This window comes from Astatotilapia calliptera, chromosome 11 (genome assembly GCF_900246225.1).
Source record: "Astatotilapia calliptera chromosome 11, fAstCal1.2, whole genome shotgun sequence".
Lineage (NCBI taxonomy): Eukaryota > Metazoa > Chordata > Actinopteri > Cichliformes > Cichlidae > Astatotilapia > Astatotilapia calliptera.
The window spans coordinates 11,087,756-11,113,642 of NC_039312.1; the positions used below are offsets into that span (position 1 = coordinate 11,087,756).

General features: G+C 40.3%; 1 protein-coding gene across 4 annotated transcripts in view; it reads right to left on the reverse strand.

Annotated features, from left to right (window-relative positions):
- Positions 1–25,887, reverse strand: part of LOC113032123 (CUB and sushi domain-containing protein 3-like) — a 245,265-nt gene that overhangs the window by 180,437 nt on the left and 38,941 nt on the right. For all 4 annotated transcript variants that reach the window (XM_026184799.1, XM_026184798.1, XM_026184796.1 and 1 more), the window contains exon 3: positions 19,058–19,170. In XM_026184799.1, coding sequence (XP_026040584.1) covers positions 19,058–19,170 — 113 coding nt within the window. The remainder of the gene's footprint in view (positions 1–19,057; positions 19,171–25,887) is intronic.

Here is a 25,887-nt window from a genome sequence, read left to right on the forward strand (position 1 = left end):
GAGGACATGGTCAGTTATAACGCAGATTTCTTCCCACACTGTAGTATCTGGTTCAAGGTTCAAGGTTCAAGGTTCTTTATTATTTGTCACATGCATAGTTATACAAGTATAACAGACAGTGAAATGTAGCCTGACACGCTCCTTGACATGTGCAAAAATTGGGGGGGGTGTAGAGGAAGAACATTATATATATACAGTGGGGCAAAAAAGTATTTAGTCAGCCACCGATTGTGCAAGTTCCCCCACCTAAAATGATGACAGAGGTCAGTAATTTGCACCAGAGGTACACTTCAACTGTGAGAGACAGAATGTGAAAAAAAATCCATGAATCCACATGGTAGGATTTGTAAAGAATTTATTCGTAAATCAGGGTGGAAAATAAGTATTTGGTCAATAACAAAAATACAACTCAATACTTTGTAACATAACCTTTGTTGGCAATAACAGAGGTCAAACGTTTACTATAGGTCTTTACCAGGTTTGCACACACAGTAGCTGGTATTTTGGCCCATTCCTCCATGCAGATCTTCTCGAGAGCAGTGATGTTTTGGGGCTGTCGCCGAGCAACACGGACTTTCAACTCCCGCCACAGATTTTCTATGGGGTTGAGGTCTGGAGACTGGCTAGGCCACTCCAGGACTTTCAAATGCTTCTTACGGAGCCACTCCTTTGTTGCCCGGGCGGTGTGTTTTGGATCATTGTCATGTTGGAAGACCCAGCCTCGTTTCATCTTCAAAGTTCTCACTGATGGAAGGAGGTTTTAGCTCAAAATCTCACGATACATGGCCCCATTCATTCTGTCCTTAACACGGATCGGTCGTCCTGTCCCCTTGGCAGAAAAACAGCCCCATAGCATGATGTTTCCACCCCCATGCTTCACAGTAGGTATGGTGTTCTTGGGATGCAACTCAGTATTCTGCTTCCTCCAAACACGACGAGTTGAGTTTATACCAAAAATTTCTACTTTGGTTTCATCTGACCACATGACATTCTCCCAATCCTCTGCTGTATCATCCATGTGCTCTCTGGCAAACTTCAGACGGGCCTGGACATGCACTGGCTTCAGCAGCGGAACACGTCTGGCACTGCAGGATTTGATTCCCTGCCGTTGTAGTGTGTTACTGATGGTGACCTTTGTTACTTTGGTCCCAGCTCTCTGCAGGTCATTCACCAGGTCCCCCCGTGTGGTTCTGGGATCTTTGCTCACCGTTCTCATGATCATTTTGACCCCACGGGATGAGATCTTGCGTGGAGCCCCAGATCGAGTGAGATTATCAGTGGTCTTGTATGTCTTCCATTTTCTGATGATTGCTCCCACAGTTGATTTTTTCACACCAAGCTGCTTGCCTATTGTAGATTCACTCTTCCCAGTCTGGTGCAGGTCTACAATACTTTTCCTGGTGTCCTTCGAAAGCTCTTTGGTCTTGGCCATGGCGGAGTTTGGAGTCTGACTGTTTGAGGCTGTGGACAGGTGTCTTTTATACAGATGATGAGTTCAAACAGGTGCCATTCATACAGGTAACGAGTGGGGGACAGAAAAGCTTCTTACAGAAGACGTTACAGGTCTGTGAGAGCCCGAGATTTTCCTTGTTTGAGGTGACCAAATACTTATTTTCCACCCTAATTTACGAATAAATTCTTTACAAATCCTACCATGTGGATTCATGGGGGTTTTTTTTCACATTCTGTCTCTCACAGTTGAAGTGTACCTCTGGTGCAAATTACTGACCTCTGTCATCATTTTAAGTGGGGGAACTTGCACAATCGGTGGCTGACTAAATACTTTGTTGCCCCACTGTGTATATATATATATATATATATATATATATACATATATATATATATACATATATATATATATATAGTATATACACTGGGTGAATGTGCAGTAGTAGCAGCAAGCAGGTGAATTCTGTACATTAATATGAATAGATATCTGACTTAGCTGGTTTAGTTGTCATGTCCTCTTCTAGCTCAGCTTGGTAAGCCATTAGCATAGAGGAGGCGTTGTCTTGTAGCACTTATCTGTAAGGCTGTAAGACTGGAAGCGGTCTGCTTTGGAGGGGAGAGATGGGGCCGATGAGGGCAGAGACGTCTTCGGGTGAAGATGGCGGAGGTTGATAGACTCCATCGCCTCACAATCCAGCAGGGAGCTCCCCACAATGGGGTGTTTCTCACTGTAAGGTTTTGCTTTCCACGTCACCGCTATCTCATCGAGTAGCTCCGGGAAAACAGGCAACACATGCTTCCCCGTCTTTTTCGCCTTCGGCAATTTCTTTCCGTCAAAATGAGACTTTACAACCTCTGTTTGTATGGCGGGCCACGGGATGTTGAGCCTAGCAGCTGCACGCTTGCACGTAGAGATCCAGGGGAGATGGCGATGTCGGTTTTTCAAGCTCGCCGGTAGCCGAGGGCTTTGCAGCCCAGCTGATGCTAGCCAGGGAGGTGGAATCTTCCTCCTCGCCGTTGTCAGCAGGAGCTCCGAGTTAGCCGACTCATCTCCGTCCTCGTTGGCATCTCCTCCCCAGGTGACTCCAGCATCGGGGAAAAACTCACGATCTCCGTGTGCCTCCAGCGACAGGAAAGCGGTCGCGATGGGCTGAGGGTCTGCCTCTGCCCAGCTCGGCCCTGGCGTTGCGGCCAAATCATCGGGCATCTCAGTTTCTCCTTGCGCTGCAGCAGCCTCCCAAGGGTCGCCACCCAACAGGTTAGTCTGGCGAGCTAGCCTGCGGCGGAGTAGTTTGCGTGGGAAAGCTGCGCAGTGGATATAGTCTTGTGCGGGCGTCAAGGCAGCCTGAGCATGAGATAAACCCAGGCACACCCCGCACACACGGGGGTGTGTATCCCAGGCAGAAATTTTCTTGCCGCAAGGACAGAGTTTTGCAACTTCGTTGGCAGTCGTAGCCATGGTTAGCTAGAGGGTTGCACACGTTAGCGAGACTGACACTGAGTGCGGAGAATATTGCTATTCCTCGATAACGTGGGGTGAAAAGTGTTGCTACTTTTCTACAGGTATTGCTACCTAATGTGTAAAACCGCTAGCGTCGAAGGGTATTGCTACTTGCAACTTGGCACCAGCACTAGCTACAGAACAGTATTACTACTGCTTGTATGCTAGTGGACAACTGAAAAGCTGGGAACAAAGCGCCCGGCGACTGAGTTGTTCACTCGAATCTGTGGACAGTTGAGCTTTAGCACCCAATAGCACAGTTGTCTACAGGCTTCTGTGAGAAGCGAGAAGAGGTTTTTGAATGACATCTGATGCTATGTCAGCCTATTACAGTATATAGGGAGGCACTGGCCCCTCCTGACATGGGCGTCACCTAGCCAGCCTGTAAGGGCTGGCGTAATGGTATTTGAGCTTCTGATGAGGTCACGCAGGAGGCGTTCCCATAGTGAGACACGAAACGAATGCTATGAAAGAGAACTACTACACCAGTGGCATATTTTTTATAATTTTGTTTTTCTAATTGTCAGGCACTATGCATGAGTGCAACAACAAGTAACACATACTTTTTCATGCACTGCCTCCAAACAGCAGTACTAAATGCACATTAGCTGATTATTAGTTGTTAGTTAATTAGTTGATTCCCTTGCTTTGCCTGTGAATACTAACTGTGTCAGCTGTCAGTGCTTTATCTGTAAGATATGTTGAAAATCTGGCTCTAATGATGGCTGTGCATAGCTACTGCTATATATTGCTGGTGTACTTTGTATATGCTTGATATCAGACCAGCTTCTCTGTGAAATAACAGTGTTGTTAAACATTACGGTAAAAGAAAATAAGTCATTGTAGGCATGGTGTCTTTGTAAAGATCAGAGTTTATTGGCTTTCCTGTTTTTCCTTGCACATTTTGTTAGGTGATTAACCTTTCATAGACAAATATTGCATGTTTATCAAATTATTTTTATGACCACAATCTTTTACAAAAACAGCCTTAACTAATGCAAAAACTCCAGTATAAATCATCATTTTTAATTATCTTTTTCATATGGGTGCTGCCACCAGAGTGTTGGGATCATGCTAATATTCAGCTGTGGACAGTTTTTAATATTCAGCTGAACATGAGCCATAAACATATCTGCAAATCAAACAGATCCTCTGTGTGAATATTCTTCTTTAATCACTTGATCTCACTCTGACTAAGATACATTAGACCAATCTAAACGCAGTAAGACTCCACCGTGAGATAAAGGTGGCTATAGTAAAAGAAGAAAAAGATTCTCACATAATATTAAATATGACATGTAGCTATCAGTTACTTCTGAACTCCTACATTTTGAGTGCTGTGTTAATGGGATATCTACTACACAGTCATTTTTATGAATGTAACCCAAGTTAAATTAAAACTCAGAATTTAAATGTTGTACCCTTCAAATAATCTCACAGTGAGTGATCTAAGGCACTGAACTTGAATAACAAATGATTTTTTTTTCTTTTTTATGTCCTGGATGGAAACATTGGGCTGAACCTCTGGAACTAATTGGCAAGAGGTTTGTAACCTGATTCCGTATAAAGGAGCATCTTAGACAGGCAGAGTTAGTCAGATGTAAAGATATACAGAGGTTTAGCCCCCCCAAAAAACAGTCCGTAAATTATGTTACAATTTCAAAGTAATGTGACTTAATGCAAATTGCAAAGACTGTGAACAGCTCATCATCCACAGTACATAATATCAAAAGATTCTGAGAATCTGCAGAAATCTCTGTGTGCAAGGCACAAGGCTAAAAAGATCAATATTTAATGCCCCCTCATCGTCAAACCCTCAGGCAGCACTACATTAAAAACTGGCATGCTACTGTCATGAAAATCACTGCATGGGCTCAGGAACACTTTTAGAAACCATTTTCTGTGAACACAGTTCAATCCACAAATGCAGGTTAAAGCTCTGACATGCAAAGAAGAAGCCATATGTAAATATGATAAAGAAACACTGCTGTCTTTCTGGGCCAAAGCTCATTGAAAATGCACTGTGAGGAAGTGGAAAACTGTTCTGTGGCCCCACAAAATGAAATTTGAAATTCTTTTTTTGAAAACGCAGACATTACATCCTCCAGACTAAAGAGGAGAAGGGAAATCTTGTTAACTGCTCATTATCAGCACTCAGTTTGAAAGCCTGCATCTCTGATGGTATGGGGGTGCATTGGTGCCTATGGAATTGGCAGCTTATACATCTAGCAAAGGCCCCATAAAAGTATATACATGTTATAGGGCAACATGTGCTCCCATCCAGATGATGTCTTTTTCAGGGAATGGCCTACATATTTCAGCAAGACGATTATAAACATCTTACTGCACCTATTACAACAATTTGGCTTTACAGTAGAAGAGTCTGGGTGCTAAACCAGCTGCCTGCCTTCCGGAGCTTTCACTATCTGAAAACATTTGGTGTATCATGAAACGAAAACTATGGCAAAGAACACCCAAAAATGTTGGTCAATTAGAATTCTGTATGAGGCAAGAATGAGATAATATTCGTCTCCCAAAAACACAGCAGCCATTCTCCTCAGTTGCCAGATGTTTATGGAGTGTTGTTAAAAGAAGACGGATAAACATGGCTGCTTACCAACTTCTTTCAGACATTTTTTGAGACATGTTTCTGCCAACAATTTCAAAATGAGCCATTTTATTCTTAAAATGTCTTTCTTTTATTTGTTTTTTGTGAACAAAAGATGGGGTTTTTTGGAAATCATTGCATTCTATTTTTATTAGAATTTTACACAGCCTTACAACCTTTTTGGAACTAGGGATATGCATATTTTAAACACTTTGTTGCCATTATCCCCTTCTTAAAGCTACCGTATTTCCCGGACTACAAAGCGCACCTGAATATTAGCCGCACAAGCTAAACTCAGGGGAAAATCCTGTTTTGTACATACATTAGCCGCACCTGACTAAAAGCCGCAGGTGTTTCAATAATGACTTATCATATGTAAGAGAATATGCACAAAGGGAATTGTCAGGAAAGAGATGGCGCTACTTGTACGGCACTATGTTGCCTGGCGGATGAACATGTGACCAACATACCACTCTTGAACCCCGATAGTGTGTGTCTGATCACATGCCCTTCCGCCAGGCAACGTAGTGCCGTACAACAGCGGAACAAACAAAACAAATCGTCTTACGATATGACAAAAATCATGGACAATCCATAGAAAAGCCACACCTGACTAAAAGGCGCAGGGTTCAAAGCTTGTGCAAAAAGTAGCGGCTTGTAGCCCGACAATTACGGTAAATATCAATCAAGAAGCCACGCACTAGAAATTACAAGGTCTACCCACTTCTTCTCAATGACAGAGTCTGATTATTATATTCTGAGGATACCTGGAAGGACTTTTTTTGAGAAAGATAAACTGTAAGTTGTCATTAACCACTGTAATGAGCTATTCCATCCTGTAGGTTTTTTTTTAACATCATTTTCTGGGATATATTTCAGTTTTATTGGAGAATCCGAATTTCTTCCCAGTGTTTCTCCAGCACACATCCAGCGTGGCTAAATTGTACTTTTCTTTCAAACCAGTTTGCAGGACAATAAGCAATTTTTTTTTCTTGAGCAGTTACAGACAAAAAAAAAAAAAAAAAGTTGAGCAGTTACAGACAGGGCAGCACGGTGGTTAGCACTGCTGCCGCACAGCAAGAAGGTCCTGAGTTCAATTCTACCATCAGGCCGGGGTCTTTCTGTATGGAGTTTGCATGTTCTCCCGGTGTTTGCGTGGGTTCTCTCCGGGTACTCCGGCTTCCTCCCACCATCCAAAGACATGCAGCTTGTGGGGATAGGTTAATTGGATAATCCAAATTGCCACTAGGTGTGAATGTGCGAGTGAATGTGAGTGCGAATGGTTGTCTGTCCCTGTGTGTTGGCCCTGCGACAGACTGGCGACCTGTCCAGGGTGTACCCTGCCTCTTGCCCTATGACAGCTGGGATAGGCTCCAGCGCCCCCCGCGACCCTGAAAAGGAGAAGCGGAAGCGAATGGATGGATGGACAGTTACAGACATGTTAAAAAGAGCCTTCATAGGACTCCATACAGTCCTTTGCCTTTTGTTTATTAAAGACCTCTCTTAAAGTCCCACCACAGCATTTCAGTTGACTTGATATCTGGAGTTTGACTGGGTCGATGCAACACTTACTCCTATTCTTTTTCAGACTTTCTGTTGTAGACTTGATGGTGCACTTAAGATCATTTGCCTGTTGCATGAGCCAGTTTCAGTGAAGCTGTAGCTGTTGGACGGATGGCCTCACATTTGACTCTAAAACACTTTAATATACAGAGGAATTCATGGCAAACTCCTACGGCTACAGCTGCAGAAAAGCCCCGAATCATCACCTCTCCACCTCCATGCTTGGCAGTTGGTATGAGGTGTTTGTACATATTTTATTTATTTTTTTGTTGAGTATTGCATGATCTGACCTTGGAGTGATTTTCCCACAATGCTCTAGACCAGCAAGCTGCCAAAACGTCTGCTTTTATAGACACGATAGGTCTGGCTGCTACTTATCCTCTTAAGGCCTAAAGAAGCAAGAAAAGTGTACTTAGTTTTTTTATTTTTTTTTGTTTTGGGGGTTTATTGTTCTAAATAATCAGTTTGCTAGCAAAAAGAGTGTGAATTAAATTAATAACACCAAAATTGTAAAAAAAAAAATTGTGTCCTTTGGCTAGTCAATTGTAAACAAGGACCAAGCATATAAACATTGACTTTTAGTGACTGATAATGTAATAGCATATAATTCACATAATTTTTTTATATTCACATATGTCAGCCAACATTTCCTTGTCATCTTATCTCAACACCACTCCACAACTCTCATCAGAATAGAAAAGACAGGTGGTTTCAAACCATGTCAATATAATGCCCCCCAAAGTAATATAGTGGTCAAATGTGTAGGTTTTTCTTTTGATGTTTTTTCCATTTGTTAAAAAATACATGAGACACTGTAGTTGTACAATGTTTTTCAAAGACGTACAGATTTTTATGGTTAAAAACAGAACAAAAACCCGTTACATAACTGCATTCACACAACTACAGTATTTAATCCACAGTTCTCGTGTAGAAAGGGTTATAAGACTTCATTCGTGGGAACTGATCACACAATCAAATAAAATTACTATTTTTGGTACGTACCATCTGTTTGGTAAACCTGGAATCAAAAAGGCATTTTTACACACATATAAACTGAGTTATCAGATGGATATATGAATGGATAAACAGATGGAGAGGGATATAGAGCAGTGTATTAGAGACCCTAATGTTGAAGTCACATTTCTAATGTTAATTTCCAGGATTTTTAAAGTTTGGGTGTTTTTTAATCCAATCACTAATCCTCTTCTCCCCACAGGTTTTCATAAACACATTCCTCTGTAATGATGTATGATATGTAATGAATGCAATATAAAAAATAAAGTACAAATATAATGCACTGTTAATAAAGCATGTGTGACTTTTTTTTTAATTATCTTGAGAAAATGCCAACTACTGCTGGTAAAATACTAATGCTTAAACAGATCTAATGCTACAGTGACCATTTGTTCACCTACCATACACTGTAGCTTTACTTATTGTATAAGGTTAAAAAATTAAATAATACTAAAAAATATTAATTACTTTCTAAAGAAGGCACAAAGAATTTCAGGTTGATTGCATTTTCTTTGAGACTGCTAAATGAAACATTGGGAGCAATATATTGCATTCTCATATTATGATGCCAACTTGAAACATTCTTTTAAACTTATATAGTAGAAAGTCTAAAGGGGTCCATGTGTAATGGGCCTTTTTATGCATGCACATTATTAATGCAGACACATGGTTAATTCTAGGTGACACATTGTACGATGTCACTTAGATATATGGTACAATAATAAGATCATTTAAAATACCCGTCTGTCTTATGTAAACCTGAGGACAAAGACAGTAGAATATAAACTTGTCGCTTGTAGTAGCTTATTGTTGACCGATGCCTACATTTGAGGACAAAACAATCTCAGCCATTCATCTGTTGTTTTGAGGTTTTTTTCCTAGTTTCAAATTATTAAATATAGCTATGTACTGCAGGCTGCAAGAAAAGTAGGCATCCCTGCATTGCACAGCATGATCCCGAACAACAAACAGAAACTACGTCTCTGTGGGAGCTACAGAGAGCCTGTGAAATTGAAATGTATTTGTTTGAAATATCAAATTTGTGAAGTTCAACAAAGTGTGACTAAGCACATCAAAGGCAATCTAAATATCTACAAACTCACCACAACAACCCTTTACAGTTTGATGCAGAGATTGTCAGATTTAAATTCAGCACAACGCTGAGCTGAAAATATTAGCATCCAAAAATAATCCGTACACGGCACAAAAAAAAAAAAAAAAAAAAAAAAGGCAACCGGTCAGGGAGGCAGCTGTATGCACCAGATGTTATTCAGAAATGTCAATCACAAACTATTCTTTTTCCTGCAAAGCCTTCCATCATATCACTACCTTGTGACTGGACATCAACGTTACTCGAATTGTCATATTCTTCGGAAAATACCAAAGGCACAGTGGGATTTAGCTATTTATCATTTATAGGCCAATTAAAAAAAAGTCTGCGTCAAGAGCCTGGCTGCTGAAACATGGTGCCAAGCATTCCTTGGATGACTTATTGCCACAGAAGTGTGCCAATGATGTTGAAAGAAAACAAGGTCAGCTGTTGAGCAACCAGTGCATAGCATACTGTACTTTATACTTATTACACATGTGTGTGGAGATGGAGGGTGAGGTTTGGGTGACCATAACACTGTGATCTCTCTCTCTATATCTATATATCTACATCTATCTATATATATAAAAGAATCCCCCATTTGCCCCTGCGGGTGGTCTATCCTTCAGGCTCGGGTTCTCTACCAGAGGCCTGGGAGCTTGAGGGTCCTGCGCAGTATCTTAGCTGTTCCCAGGACTGTGCTCTTTTGGACAGAGATCTCCAATGTTGTTCCTGGGATCTGCTGGAGCCACTCACCTAGTTTGGGAGTCACCGCACCTAGTACCCCGATTACCATCAGGACCACTGTTACCTTCACCCTCCACATTTTCTTGAGCTCTTCTCTGAGCCCTTGGTATTTCTCGAGCTTCTCGTGTTCCTTCTCACTGATGTTGCTGTCATTGGGAACCGCTACATTTATCACTATGGCCGTCTTCTTCAGTTTGTCTACCACTACTATGTCCGGTTGGTTAGCCACCATCATTTCCAAGGCATACATGGAACGCCATAACCAAGTGGCCGGCATAGTGGTGGTGGTGGTGGCCGGTGGTGGCTAACCAACCGGACATAGTGGTGGTAGACAAACAGAAGAAGACGGCCGTAGTGATAAATGTAGCGGTTCCGAATAACAGCAATATCAGGAAGAAGGAACACGAGAAGCTGGAGAAATACCAAGGGCTCAGAGAAGAGCTCGAGAGGATGTGGAGGGTGAAGGTAACGGTGGTCCCCGTGGTAATCGGAGCACTAGGTGCGGTGACTCCCAAGCTAGGCGTGTGGCTCCAGCAGATCCCGGGAATAACATCGGAGATCTCTGTCCAGAAGAGCGCAGTCCTGGGAACAGCTAAGATACTGCGCAGGACCCTCAAGCTCCCAGGCCTCTGGTAGAGGACCCGAGCTTGAAGGATAAACCGCCCACAGGGGCGAGCTGGGTGTTTTTATATATATATATATATATGTGTGTGTGTGTGTGTGTGTGTGTGTGTGTGTGTGTGTGTGTGTGTGTGTGTGTGTGTATACATATATATATATATATACACATATATAATATCCCTCATTCCCTAATATAAACAACTGTATTATACACAGGCATATTAGGAAAAAAAAGTAGAATTTTTATATATTTCAAGCTTTTCTCTCTAGAAGTTTAATATTTAAATCTACTATTATAATACATGAGGTCAGGCAGGAGACAGTTTTCAAAAAAAGGTTTAAAAAAAGAGTTTGACACTTATTTTGGTAAAACAGGAAAACATAGAGGGAAATGCAGAGCACTATTGTAACAGATGCTTGCACCTTATGGCATTTTTGCCCTTCCTCTTTCCTTCTTGCTTGGCAAGTCGCTCTTCAGCAATATCTGTCTCCCAATATACCCAGTATCTCTCCATCATACATGTCCAAATGAGCTTAATCTTCTTATTTTCACTTTGTGCATGACCCATCCTTTGTGAGCTGATATACTCATTCCTAGTCCTGTCTACCCTTGTCATTCCCAATGCAAATCCCAAGGAAAATCTTAGCAATCTTTAATTCACATTCCTCCAGATTTTTTACTTTAGAAAATGCTAAAAGAATTAGGCTGGAACATTGTCCCAAGTTGCCGTTTCTCACCGTGGTGCTAGTTAAGGCACATCGTTCAGCGTGAATTCATTTGAGAATTACTCGTACTATATTCACATGGGTACAATTAGAAATCAAGCAGACTTTGTGCTAGGGAGCTGGCTGGTTAAATGTCCATGTGTCCAGATTGCTTCAGGCATTTGGATTCTGAAATGCACATGCAACAGCTATATCTAGAAACGTTGAGAGATGCAGTGCATGTGTCAAAGTGAACAAAAACAACGAACAAACACCACAAAACATGTTTACAACCAGGACAGACCATCAGCCAAAACATTTCCAGACCCCTTTTTGTGGTAAATACTTAAGTTGTATTCCTGCAGCAACAGAGCCCAGCGCATAAGGCGTTGGTTATGATTAAACATGCGAGCAAGGAACACGAGTGGGTTGTGATCAGTGTACACAACAAGAGGTAACATGCTGGACCCCAGGTATACATGAAAGTGCTGAAGAGCCAACAACAAAGCCAGGGTCTCCTTTTCAATGGTGGAGTAGTTTAACTGATTTTTATTAAACTTGCGGGAAAAGTAACAAATGGGGTGGTCCAAACCCTGCAAGTCTTCTTGCAACAGCACTGCCCCAGCCCCGACAGCACTGGCATCAACCTCAAGTTTGAATGGTCGCGTCAAATCAGGTGCAGCTAACACAGGAGTGTGGCAGAGGAGGGCTTTCGCACTCTCAAAAGCATCTTGACACTCACTTGACCATATAAACTCAACTTTTGGGCTGAGTAGGTCAGTCAATGGCTTGACTACTGAGGAGAAATTTTTACAAAAGTTTCTGTAGTTTCTGCACCATCCCTAAAAACCTACGCAACTCACGCCTGGTGGTAGGTGTGGGGAACTCTTTAATCACTGCCACTTTGGCATCAATGGGCCGGACCTGTCCACGTCCCACCTCCCTGCCCAAGTACGTCACTGTAGCTTTGGAAAACTCACACTTAGCTAAGTTGAGAGTTAGAGTAGCTTGAGCCAAACGGTGAAATCTCTGACGTAGAGTTTCCAAATGATCTTTCCATGTTTCTGTATAAATTACTAGATCATCTAGGTAGGTACTGCAGTTGGACAGGCCACGGAGGACTTTATTTATCAGCCTCTGGAAGGTGGCAGGAGCGTTACACATCGGGCTGGGTATCGTCACTGATTTCTAGAATTGATTCCATCCCGATTCACAAGGTCCTGAATCGATTCAATCCACGATTCGATTCAATTCGATTCGATTCGGGGAAATTTTGCCTCAGACAGTCAGAAATATTATAATTCTGATCACTTATCAATACATATCAATATTTTTATATCTATAAAAAGAAACCTGACACTTGTGAGATTTTATCAAAGGTGTAAGCATTACAGCAGATTCCTTTGTGTCAAAGTAACTGAGGATAAAACACAGAAAAACATGAAGGCATTTTTCCTGGTCTGGGTTTTTATGGCAGATGACCTTAAAAATATTGTGCAGTCAAAAATGAAGTGAAGCACAGCAAAGTTACAGAGGTTTGATTAGAGACACCGCAAAGCATTTTGCAGTTTTGCATAATTTTAAAAAGTTTTAATTTGTTCAGTATTGAACAGTGGAAATGAGGCTTTCTTGTCGGAAGTAAGAAAAAACAACAACAACAAAAAACAGCTGCCGACACCGTAGACTGGTGGGTAATAAGTAGGGGTAGGTTTTTATTATCGATTTAAAGAGAGAGAGAACGTGCTCTACATGAAGTGTGATTTTATCGTGGTGGAAGCAAAACAGCAAAAGTAAGAGGAAATTCGTGGCGATGTTTATGATAAGTGCAGTTTGGATCATCTTTTGCTGCTGGTTCAGTCAATATTGTTTGGAGAGAGATAAAACCTGCAGCTTCAGAATCTAGCGCAAAAAAGACGTAAACACAAAGCGCGGACCTGCCGACGCTTCAAAATCAGTGAGCTTTTGGCTTTCAGCCCCGACGGCGTATCCCTGTACATGCATTCGGGTGAGAAAGGCGACATCTCACTCATTCAGATGCGTTGGGTCCGCGTCTTTGTGTAGAATCCGTGTACCTGCTCTCATTTACTGTTTTAGCTGTTTGGTGGTTGTAGACATTTTGTGAGGTTTAACCTGAGATTCTGGCGTTTCGGGCAAAATAAATTTATATTAAAAAATCGATTCAGGATTTTAATGAATCGATATCACGTTATCCAGACCAAATCGATAATCAAAACCCACCCCTAGTTATACATGCCGAATGCCATGACTGTGTACTGTAGAAAATCGTCAGGTGTTGCAAAGGCAGGAGGGACAGTCTACACAGTCTGTTCACATCAACAAGTCCCCCAGGAATGAAGAATCCTCAGCCTTTTATGCTTCCCAGTAAATGCAGGCAGGCGCGTCATCGGTCCGTCGTGTTCAAGGCTCCTGCAGCAGCCAATGGTGTGTGTGGACTGACACACTCTGATCTGCATGAAGTTGGGCGGGCATAGGTCCCTGGCCAGCCAATCACCCGTGAGTCCTGGAACGCTTTGATTTCCATAGAGGAAGGCGGGGCCACCTGAGGCCAGAGGTCGTAACAACAAGAATATATCAACTTGCGTCCTTTGATTCATGGGCTCCAAACCATACCCAAAAGCAGATTGTACCCTGTGAACCTCAGTTTGCGCCTGAACAGAGCCAGTTTTAATTTCAGCTACCAGATGTTGCTGGGACATTGGGCAGACCGCACTCAGCCAAATAAAAATGTGATGAAATTATTTTTCAGGATGACATTACATTTTATAAGAAATGTAACTCTCCTCAATAACTTCTCATGGACTTATATTGATTTCTTTTGCAAGGGTATAATGTTTTTTCAAGCATTTTTAAGCTTTAGATAAAGTATTAAACTTAAAAAAAAAAACCCGTAGACGTTTATTCAGGGCTCAATGTTGCTAAAGGATCTGATGTATAGATTCACAGGTCTGATGCCCATTCTCTGTAAGAGCAAAAATAAAAACTAAACAAAAAAAACACAACAGACTAATATACCATTGAAACTTGCTTAGGGTAAATTTCAGGCAATCTAATCCAGACTTCTCTTTAAGAGAACTACAGAGTGAAACAAAGGACTATTTCTCGAAAGTAAATGTTTTGAAAAAGTAACCCCAGGTCACTAATTAAAAAGTAATAGATGCATCCCCACTATAATTATACCCGTACTGACTCACTGCCCTTCGGTGTATGGAAAGTCATAACTAATGTGTCAGACAGATGTAGCCCTTGAATGAATTCACAGGACACATTGCAGATCTTTGAAGCTGTTGCTTTAGATAAAGTCTTTTATCATATGAAGGGGAAAAAGTACTAAAACCTGCTCGCTATGTAACCACACGGAAATTTTTAGGAAAAGAAAGTAGTACTTTGAATAAGAGCCCGCACGTAACATTGAATCAGGGTTTCAGATTTTATGAGGATTTAAAGCACCCCCTAAAGATATTAAGTGTGTGAGATGCAGTGTTAGCCTTGAGCTAACAAGTGGTGCTGTCTGGAGGGCCTTAAATAAACTGTTGATAGAACCGAACCTTGTGAAAACAGCTGCTCCCCAACACTGGGGGCTTGTGCTAAACATGAAAACCTGTGCAGACTTGACTTTTGGTGGAACAGTGAATGCAAATTTACCTTATAAACTGAGGTCTTTTAGCCTAACAAAGCATTGCCCAGTGTGCGAAATAAATTCAGAATTATATGTAAAGTCTAAGGAAAAAGGGGAAATTATTTCTTCTTTACAATAATGTTAACAGAATATGTCAAATGTATTTCAAAACAAAGAAAAACGACAAAAGACCAGAACATCCTCATAGCAAACACTCCTGTTCAGTTTTTGCTTAAAATTCACATAAAGACAATGAGAAGGGCTTGCATTATCCTCATCACAGTGGTAACAAGTGAGTTATGCGAAATAGCAAATGGGGTAGTTGGGTGCGAGATTTCTCTTGGGCTGTGCTATTTTTTCCCCTTGTATATCTAATGACTGTGTAGCCCTTTGAAGAAGATGGAAGTTTGATGGAGTGGCAGTGTTTGTGAGCACACATGCAGCATACTTTCCCCACAGGAATCGCCTGGGTAGATTGCCTGTGAGCAGGCTGCCGAGCTGAGCTGTTTTATGCAGGAGTGGAAAAGAGCACTGACTAAAGCCATGTTGGATCACAGAGCAAATAACACATCGACATGCACAGACATACAAACATATATGTCCAACTCAGTGGAAAATCTGGATTGCTACACAAATGAAACACAAATGAAATGATTCAGGGGGACAAGATGAAATTGCATTGTATGGGTCAGCTGTCCTTCAAAGAGTCCTCAAACAACAGTGGTGGATGAAATGCCAGTGGGAAAGATTTAAGACAAGCAGACAAATACTTTTTTTTTTGTTTTGTTGAAAACACACTCCCTGCAACAAAGGGCAAGCAGATACCTTTGCTACCAGCATATGTACAATGCACTGCTGTATCTCTAAAGCACTAGTGGCCATTGTTTAGCAGTGTTGTAGAAAAAGCCTGTATCTCCACTCCCTTATAAATGCAGCATGATCCTTCCAGGCCGTGAGTAAGCATAAAGGTCACTCTGACAGAATTGTGGTAGTACAAGAAAGTAGGCACGACAAATAAAAAAAAAATAAATAAAACCACTGGTTGCTGGAGAATGTTTGATGGATTGTTGTGCATTATAGGAAACTATATAAAAGACTGACAGCATCTCCATCTGGCCGTGTCCTTCAAATGCATGTAGATTCAGTTCCACTTAATTGCAATAATAATTCTATCATAACACATTTTAAAACATAAGAATGAGCAGCACATACATATTCATGTGCGAGATGTGGATAACCACAGCAATATAACAAGGAACAATGGTACTGTGACAGTTACTCAGATGTGAAAATGAATACATTATGGAGGAGTACACTGAACTTTTTTTAAATGTAGCACTCATAAGAATCTCTGACTAGAAAAACTACTACTCCACCAAAAAATGTTTTGGTGGAGTAGTAGTTTTGGAGTAGTAGGTTCAAAGGCAGGGCACAGGCCACCACGTGTCACTCAAGTCTTCCTAGATTGCGTGTTGCCCAATGGACAAAAAGTAGATCAGTAAACATCCAAATGAGGCCCAAATGAGGCAGAGGAGGCGGAAGAGTGCACCTCAAGGCTATGATGTTAAGTCACAGATGAGTGCATCAAAACAGCGCCACATGGCCGTAAACTAACAGCGATTAGGTTTAGGCATGTAAAGCAAGTGCTTAGTGTTAGGTTAAAGGCTTGAAATGAATTCTTGTTTCAAAGGTTTGACAACTACATGAAGGATAGAATGACGGGACCAGGATTAGTTTTCATACTAACTGGTTCTCTCAAATCGTGCTCTCAGTTACACACTTTAAACCAGCAGATGATTTAAAAAAACACACTGATATTTTTGAGAAACAGCATTGCCACAATGAGCCATTAAAGAATGAGTGATAGGCCTAACAAACTCAATGTTACACTGCATGTTACAGTGAAACATAGAGTGTAAAATTTTCAAACGAAACATTTTCCTGATTAAGATAAGAGAGATAAGATAAGATAGAACTTTATTAATCCCTCGGGTGGGTTCCTCTGGGAAATTCGACTTCCAAAAAGCACAGCAACGACCGAAGTTACAGTTACAGTAATGTACTAGCTACGAAATGAAATAAACCGCTTTGATATTATGTTGCCTATTGTACATGTTTGCAAATATTCTCAACTGTAGTTTTAACTACAGTGCTGCTAAGAAAACAGGAATAAAGCTGTGCCTTATGTGTAACGATGTGTTAAATATCCCCATCAGCATGAAATTGTGTTGGAGAGTAAACACGCAGAAACTGGAATACAACCAAACCACCCAGGGAAGAGCAAGAGAGACACAAAAAAAATTGATGCAGGAAAGGAAATGCAGTCACGCTCAGGAAAAAAAGAGGCAGAAAGAGTAAAGATGGAGAAAGTCTCAGTGGCAGATGGACAGGGGAAATGACCTTGGCTGGCTAGGTCTGGGGCAGGTGGGAAGATGAAGATAGAGGGTCTCAAGGACGGGGTCAGCCTGTTAGTGAACGATTCAAGCAGAAAGTAAGAAAAAAGGGTGTAGAAGAGTGCAAAAAAGCTAAAGAAACAAATATAACACAAGTTTAAAAAAAGAAAAAAAAGGTCAGGATGCTGTGTAAAATGTTATTTAAAACACAATGTGGTGATTTGCAAATCTCATGAACCCAATTTATCCAAAACTGGACATAAACATATTGTTTATATAACTATTTAAATAGCTGTTTAAATTTAGACCTTTATAATTTCATGAAAATATTAGCTCATTTTGAATTTTATGGCAGCAACCTGGGTCAAAAAATTTGGGATGGGGACAACAAGGAGATGGAAAAGTACGTGGTACTAAAAAGGAGACAGTTGGAGTAACTAATTAGGTTACCTGGCAACAGTCCAGTAATGGGATAATAAAAGAGAGGCAGAGTTACTCATTAAAATGGACAGAGTTTAATCGATCTACAAAAAATAATAAACATTAAAAAAATTAATTCAGAATAATGTTTCTCTGTGTAAAATTGTGAAGACTTTAACGATCACATCATCTAAAGTGCATAATATTACCAAATGATTCAAAGAATCTGGAGAAATCTCTGTGTGCAGGGGACAAGGCTGGAAATCAGTGTCGAAAACACATGATCTTCGGGTACTTGGGCACCATTGCACTAAAAATAGGCATGATTCTGTCAGTGAAATCAGTGAATAGGCTCAGAAACACTTCCTGTGACATCTGTGACACTGACTGTGACATCCACGAATGCAGGTCACAGCTTTAACATGCAAAGAAAAAGCCATATGTGAACATAATCAAGAAATGTTGCTGTCTTTCTGGACCAAAGCTCATTAAAAATGGACTATTTGAAATTCATTTTAGAAAACACAAACATCATGTCCTCCAGACTAAAGAGGTAAACATGGCTGTGTCCCAACTTCTTTAAGAAATGGTGCTGCCATCAATTTCAAATTACAGAATTACATTTTACACAGCATCTCAACTTTTTTCGAATTGGCTGTACAGATAGAAGGTCGTGGGGACTAGGCAAGCGAACAAGTTGATACCCAAGGAGGGAAGGAAAGGAAAACATTAAGACAAAACGTAAAGTAAGAATGGAAAAAGAACGAGACACAGAGATGGATGAATGAACGCTTTCACCTGAAACAGCAGACGGGGAAAAGAGCAGGAATGAACAAGATGGTCACAGAAGGATTGCTCATATTTAGACAGCTCCCCGCTGCACTCAGCTCTGCTCCAACACAGATAACTCAGTGCATCCATTAGTTCAACTAATTCCCATCGCCATCTGCCAAGCAATTTCAGATCCACCTCTGGAGTCGCAGGAAAGGTTCTGGACTTTGGGGGAGGGATGTTGGATTTGGAAAATATTGGATTAATTTGCTTAATTGAAGAGCCTAATGTTTCCATAACTCAACAGTGGAAGCCCTAAAGGAAATCAGGTGCGGTAAGTGTGATCACAGGTTCCTTCTCGTAAGAATAAATGTTGTCTCCTTCTCCTGGCAGAAGGATTTTTCTTCTAAATGAACACAGCTACTTCATCATAGTTTCTAACACTGCATATTACACATTAATACACACATTTTTTGCCATACTATGTATGAAAGAATGACAGGAAGAGACAAAGAGCAGAAAATTATGCTGTCCTTACCTTCATAAGCTACCTTAAATCCATGAGCGCTTACTGCAAAGTCACTGGTAAGCCTCAGGGAAAAAATAGAGCCAGAACTGGTAACAGGTGGAGGGATGGTAAATCCTGTTAACCTGTAGAATAGGAAAAAGAGACCTCAGAACTGAATGCATGACTGAATTCATAACATTTCCACATCCTTTACACCAGCATGAAATAAGATGCCCCCTGAAAAAAGAAACCTCACTTTCAAACATGGAACATAAGAAATGAGTTTTTTTTATGAACTTGAACTATGTGATGGCATCCACAAAAACCTGTCATATGTTATATAAATCTGTATATTTATTTATTTTTTGTAAATACAAACAGGATGCACTTTTTAGATTCCACAAGCTAAAATAAAACAAGTTCAAGGGAAACTCAGACCTCCAGTAATGGAGGTTCAGCATCCCCTGTGAATACTCTTGAATCCAATTATGCTTTTGTTTCTCCTTTGAAAAATTAACAATTCTAAACAGACAACTTAAAAACTCGTGAGGCTGAAATTGAACATATTAAATATATGCTTGTTTGTTTTTTTATTTAAATCAGCTAGGCTACCTGTGAAGGTAAATTACTGTAATTTACATTTTTCTGTTGAGAGATGTGTGCGAACAAAATCCAACGACTTCACACACAGTTAAACTTGTTACATATAACGACAATTTAAAAGTCCTCACAGCAGCAGTGTGCCATAGCATTTTGGGTCTAATAAAACAGAACAGCTCTGAGAATTGTGATGCAATTTGTCCAGCAGTAATATACTCAGTACTATACAATCAAAACCCAAGCGGGAACCTTCCCCATTGTTGGTTGGCCTGTGAGGGCTGGCAGCTGCATTGTAACAGACTGCTTCATTACTGCATTTCAAATTAGGTGCAGACCCAAACAAATCCATTTACTTTCACGACGTCGTAAACAAGATGTGTTGCTGACCATTCCTCAGCGGCAGTTGCTAATGTTCTATCGACCTTCCACTGCTGTAAGCCAGGCAACGAAGCATGAACTAAAGTTGTGCATGAAACAAAATGTCTCCTTTTCTATTGCCTTCTCGTTTTCTCGCTTTTTCTTTTTTATTACACATTTTTGGAGCCATATGTGTGACCAAATCTCTGTTTGACAATAAGCCAGGTAAATAATGTCTGCAGCAGGCCAAATGTGCAAAAACAGAAACTTCCCAAGTGACAGTAATGAAGAAGGTGCTGTATTTACAACTTCAATAGAGTTTACAATTACAGCACTGTGAACTGTGTAGTAAATAATCACCCTTTTTTGCAGGCACAGCCCAGCATGCCAAGATATTGCTTAACATCAGCTGCTGCATGCCGTTACTGAATAACGGAAAGAAAAAAGGGTAATCTTAGAAGCTTAATGTAAAAAAAGATCATTATACATAATTTGCCTGGTGGGTCAATTAAAAGCAAATAAAAGGTTGCACAATCAGAACACCTTGTTGGAGTCTTTAAAAATAACTAGAAAAACACAAGAGACAGGTAACACACTGAAACATTATTTACCACTTTTCATTATCTTACTTATTAATGTTTTTGACCAATGACATTTACTGAAATCTCTCAACTGGTTACAACCTAGATAATAAGGGGAATGTCACTCAAAGCCTACTCAGCGCCCACACTGTACAGAGTGGAGAGAAAGGAGGAACGAAAACTATACCAGTCTCTGCACAGAAAGAAAAAAAGTGCACCAAAATTCTTACGGATGTGGAGTGGAAACAAATCTCATGGCATTAGAATGTCACGCATGGAGGCATCAGTTTGACATGACTTTGGCTCTGTGCTATCAAGCACAAAAGTCACATTGAAAAGACAAGTGTGTAAACCTGGCCTTTCCCTTTGGTCCCGCCACTGGCCGCTGCTGCATTTAGCAAACGAATCCTCAGCCTTTCTTTTGCAAAACAATTCTTTCTTTGCCATTTCAACAGGAAGACGGGGGTTGGAGGGGTCTACGGTGCCATTTTGTGTAATAGTTACATGCTTTCAGTGAATTACAGTTTGATGTCAAGCTGAGCAGTCTTTAAAATTGCTCTCCTTACCCCATGTCTAGGGAGGAGGATGCATGGGGGAACTAATTATTGGCTGAGCAGAACAGACAAGAACAGAACAATCAGTGGCTTCAGAGTGCATGCTCACACAGATATTGATGGCACTCATCAGCTTGAGTGCAATGCAGTTACACAATGACACTAAAAAGCCTTGACCTGAAATGGTTACTGGAGAAGTGCAGCAAATGAAGACTGAATTATTATATCCACAAATAACAAATTGACAAAGTATTTTTTTTCTTTCACCAATGCCTATAAAAACTGAGTGTAGAAAGAAGAAGAAGTGCTGCTATGGCAACATGATATACGTGATATAGAGGAATTAGGAGAGAGACAAAAAAATGATGCAGTATACCAATATACACAGGGTAGAGAGAGGAATGCTTCTCCTAAAATCATCCAAAAATCTAGAGAAAAAAAGGCAAAAACATGTTCTTATGATCACAGGTGGATAATAAAACAGAAAACTGAAGTATTGCACTGTCATCATATCAGCACTAAACAGCAAAGGAGTGAGGATGCCATGGGTTTAGCCGACATTATGTGGAGACAGTGTTTCTAAATCTGGCATTGAAAGGGATTAAGAGGTGACAAGTCTAGGTATGCATCAAAATTCTATACCCCCTTCTATACTCCCAAACCTCAAATTTCAAATGTGGACAGGTCTCACGTCTCAGCTTTGCAGGTCAGCATAATGTTGGACTATTTTAAAGTTGAAAATCTGAACAAGCATCCGCTTAAACTACAGGCATGGAAACATGCCTCCACATAAGAAACACTTATTCTGCTTGTCTGCAAAGACAAGGACATGTTATGAGTGCAACTGATTTTGAGATAATTAGAATGCATCACATTACTAATGCATTAGAATGATTTTTCTTTATTTTTTATTTAACCTTTATTTAACCAGGAATGTCCCGCTGAGATCAAAAACCTCTTTTTCAAGGGAGTCCTGGCCAAGAGGCAGCACATGATAGTTAGAATGATACTAAAGGGTCCTGAGGAATGAAAGAATCTACAATTTCTGAACCTCACAGTGGAACTGCACATCTATGCTCATCTATTCTGTAAAATCTTTCAATAGTCCATAGTCTAGACAAGGTCTGGATAATATGGAACAAAAATCTGTTTTAATGATAGTGCTGTTGGATACTGCAAATTACAAAGACCCCATTTAACGAAAAATTCAAGTTACGAAGGCACTTAATGGCAATATTTTTGCCCGTGGTATGACAAAACCCGTGTAACAAAATTCGTTTGCGAAATGTGTTTTGCTGTTCCACGTGAAAGACGTATTGTTGTTGCGATGCGCTATTTCGTGTGCTTTTCGTTTGCAATTATCGTTCATTCATTCATAATGGGGCCTGCATAAGGCATAAATATGAGCGAGTTTAAAAAAATGTTAAAAAAATATCATTGCACAGTGTACGTACGTACATTAATTAACGTATATGTAAGTTTAAGTTTTAAAGTTTAGAATTAAATTCCATAATGTTATGTACATGTACACGTACGTATGTATGCATGCATACGTATGCTTTCTTCAGCCTCCACCAAGAACTTCGTCTTCAGCCAGCATCACCTCACTCAAAAGGCGATGGAAAATGGTGCTTCGACTTATGAAAATTTTGACTTGAGAAAGACCCTCTGGAACGAATTAATTTCGTAAGTCAGAGTTCCACTGTACAGGGCCAGTATTGCAGATACGAATATAGATACTGATACTTTTAACTTACAAAGGCAGCTTATGTAGGGAAGAGAAGTGTGTCATGACAAATAGGATGAATTATCATCAATTTGCAATATCTAAATACATTTTAATGAAGACAAAATTATTGTGATTTACTTCTACTTTCCACAATAATTAAAACAACAAAAACAAATTTCTCAGAAGAATGAGGGTAGATCTGTAAGAACCAGAGATGTCCATGTATGAGTAATGACTTGTCAATCACCAGTTATTTTCATCTTAAAGCATATTAAAGTTAATTTTACTCTATATATTTTTCAAGGGGAACAGAAAAGAAGACTTAAAACTAGTGTTTGAGCACAAATGCTCATGAAATTGCTAAATAAGCGAATAAGGGAGCACCTTCTCATAGAGTTCTTTTAACTGTGATTTTTTTTTTCAAACAAGAAGAGCCCCTATTGAAAAAAAACTCCAGCTTTGAGGGATGCCAAATTTACAGTCTATTTGCACCAGAACATCTACTCAAGACTTCAATTACTACAGGTGTCATTTCATTGGCTGAATCTGGCCAGCATGAAGAAACCGAACTGGTGGACTTGGGAAATTAGAGGAAATGTATTCTAATACTTCTCGTGACACAGCATGTAGGCACAGATTGGTGCTGACTCATCAAAGTCTGCTGGATCAGTTGAGGCCACACCCAAGTTGGCAGCTCTCTTGCCACCTGAAGGCAGCACAGAGATCGTTACAACAGTGATTTATACGGCACACTGCAGTGCTGTCTATTCACACCAGCACGTGGTTGTGATGTATGAGTGGCAACAAACCCCTGGAAGCAAGATAAATTAGCCCTCAGTCAGAGTACATTAATATGTTCTGACGATCAAGGGGGTTCCCACATGCCCCTCTCTGTCCTACGTTCCCAGATGGCTCCCCAGCCTGTCAGCAATGTATCTGAGTTGATTACTGAGGAAGGTTCCCCAGTGGGGTTCCTCTGAGAATGAAGTCCCTGTCCCTCCAGGCAAAAGCAGTATCCCTCTCCTGTCCTGTTCTGGATGAAGATCAAAGATGCTGAACTGTATGGGAATCACCAAAGGAATCACTACTAATGCTGCTGCCATCAATCCTTGCAGTCTCTAAAATTGTTAACAGTCACTTGCTTCCATTTATTTATTTATTTTTTGAAAACAAGTTAATGCTTTCTCCAAACTGTCCTCTCAGGAGTGAGATGTACATTTATTGTCCCAGAATCCAAATGGAGAACAAAAAAGTTTTCATTTTGCTGAGGTGACCGCTTGCTCGAATTCTAGTTCACTGTGAGAATCACAGAGAGTGAAAATGAGCAGGAATGTGTTCTATGTCCTAATTTATATGATAAATACAGGTCAAAGATTAACCAATTATCCAAGGATGGTAACATTTTTAAGACTCTCTAAGTGGGCAAAGTAAATATCCTCTGTATCAGTGACAGGACAAAATGGTAGAACCCCAAAATGGTTCATATACATATGTATATGTGTATGGTGGGGATGTCTTTACCACTTGGGTGATGAATGGATTAACAAGGGGAAATAAGTTTCCTACCTATACAGTACCAGAGAAGTATCAAACAAAATGCAAAAAAGTACATCTGCTGTTTGCTGCAGCTTGTTGCTTTGGCAACAAGGGTATCAGTTAAATGGTTGGAATATCATTAACAAATCAACACCAAGGGGCCTGCTGTCTCAGAAATAAGGAATAAGACTTGGATATCAGACAGAAAAGTGCAAGCTACAGTATACTTCCATCTGAGATTGTACAAAGAAGGCATGTTTAATATGCGATTATGGATTAATCTCACCATGGGTGGTAGTCTAGAATCACTGAGGAAAGTAAAAGTCAAAGTGATGAAAAAATAGAATAAGAATAAAAGGCAAACTAATGCCTGGCATAAGTTTGTAAAGTCGACTGTAACTGTTAATCTTAAAACACATTTTAACATGCAAAAGCACGTCTCACTGTATTTCACATCAGTGATATGCCTGAGTGGAAAGGAGGGTTATATAAGAAATACTGGCAAGTAAATTCCAAACTTTGAGTTAAAAAATGATCATAAGCTGTAGATAATGCAGCTTACAACTTTTAGCCTATCAGTAAAAATAAGTGTATTGATGCAGGATAGAAACTGATTACAGCATCTTTCATTAAAGCCGGTTTAAAAACAAAAACCATAATCATAGCAGCACAGTATTCAGTAAGCATACAGTATGTGCCCATCTAAGAAACTTTTATGAATTGTTTAAACAGCTTTTTTTTTCACAAAAAAGTAAAAAAAAAAATCTGTTCAGCTCAGTGAACATAAATTGCAAAACACTTCAGAATACACAAAACCATTTGTCCAACAAGAGTGTCACTTGGATATAGAGCAATAGCTTTCTGAAAAACTAATGGATGACAGCAATGCCAAGGTAAAAAGAATGACTTACCGCTTTGTATCGACACAGTGCCAGTGCAGTGTAAGTCAGTGCATGTTCTGCCTCAGTGCTTCTTGCAAATCAGGCAACAATTCAACAGGTTTGAGAAATGAAACACTAGGTAGTATTATGCACTGGAATTGCAGTTGTAAAAAAAAAAAAGTAAAATCATCTACAAATCGTGAATTTCTTTCTGTAGTCTCTCTTATAGCTACTGACATCAGCAATTCCAACTTCAGGACCCACAGTTTTATGTTGCCATCCCAAGTTTTCCTTTTGGGGTGGGAATCCACATTACTGGTTCTAGATAAGCCACTTCGGCATTGGTGAGAAAGATATATATTGTGACAAAGGACCAGAGAGCTAACTGAGCAGCTGCAGCCCTGCTTACACCTGAAGCAAGGGCTACCTACCTCAGCCCTAAAGGAAGGTGTCAAAAATTCCCACCATTTGATTAGTGTGGCACTATAGCACTTGCACCGTGAGGAGAGGGCATGTGAGACTGGTGTGAATGCGAGAGTGAATGAATAGTGGCATTGTAAAGCGCTTTGGGTGCCTTGAAAAGCGCTATATAAATCCAATCCATTATTATTATTATTATTAT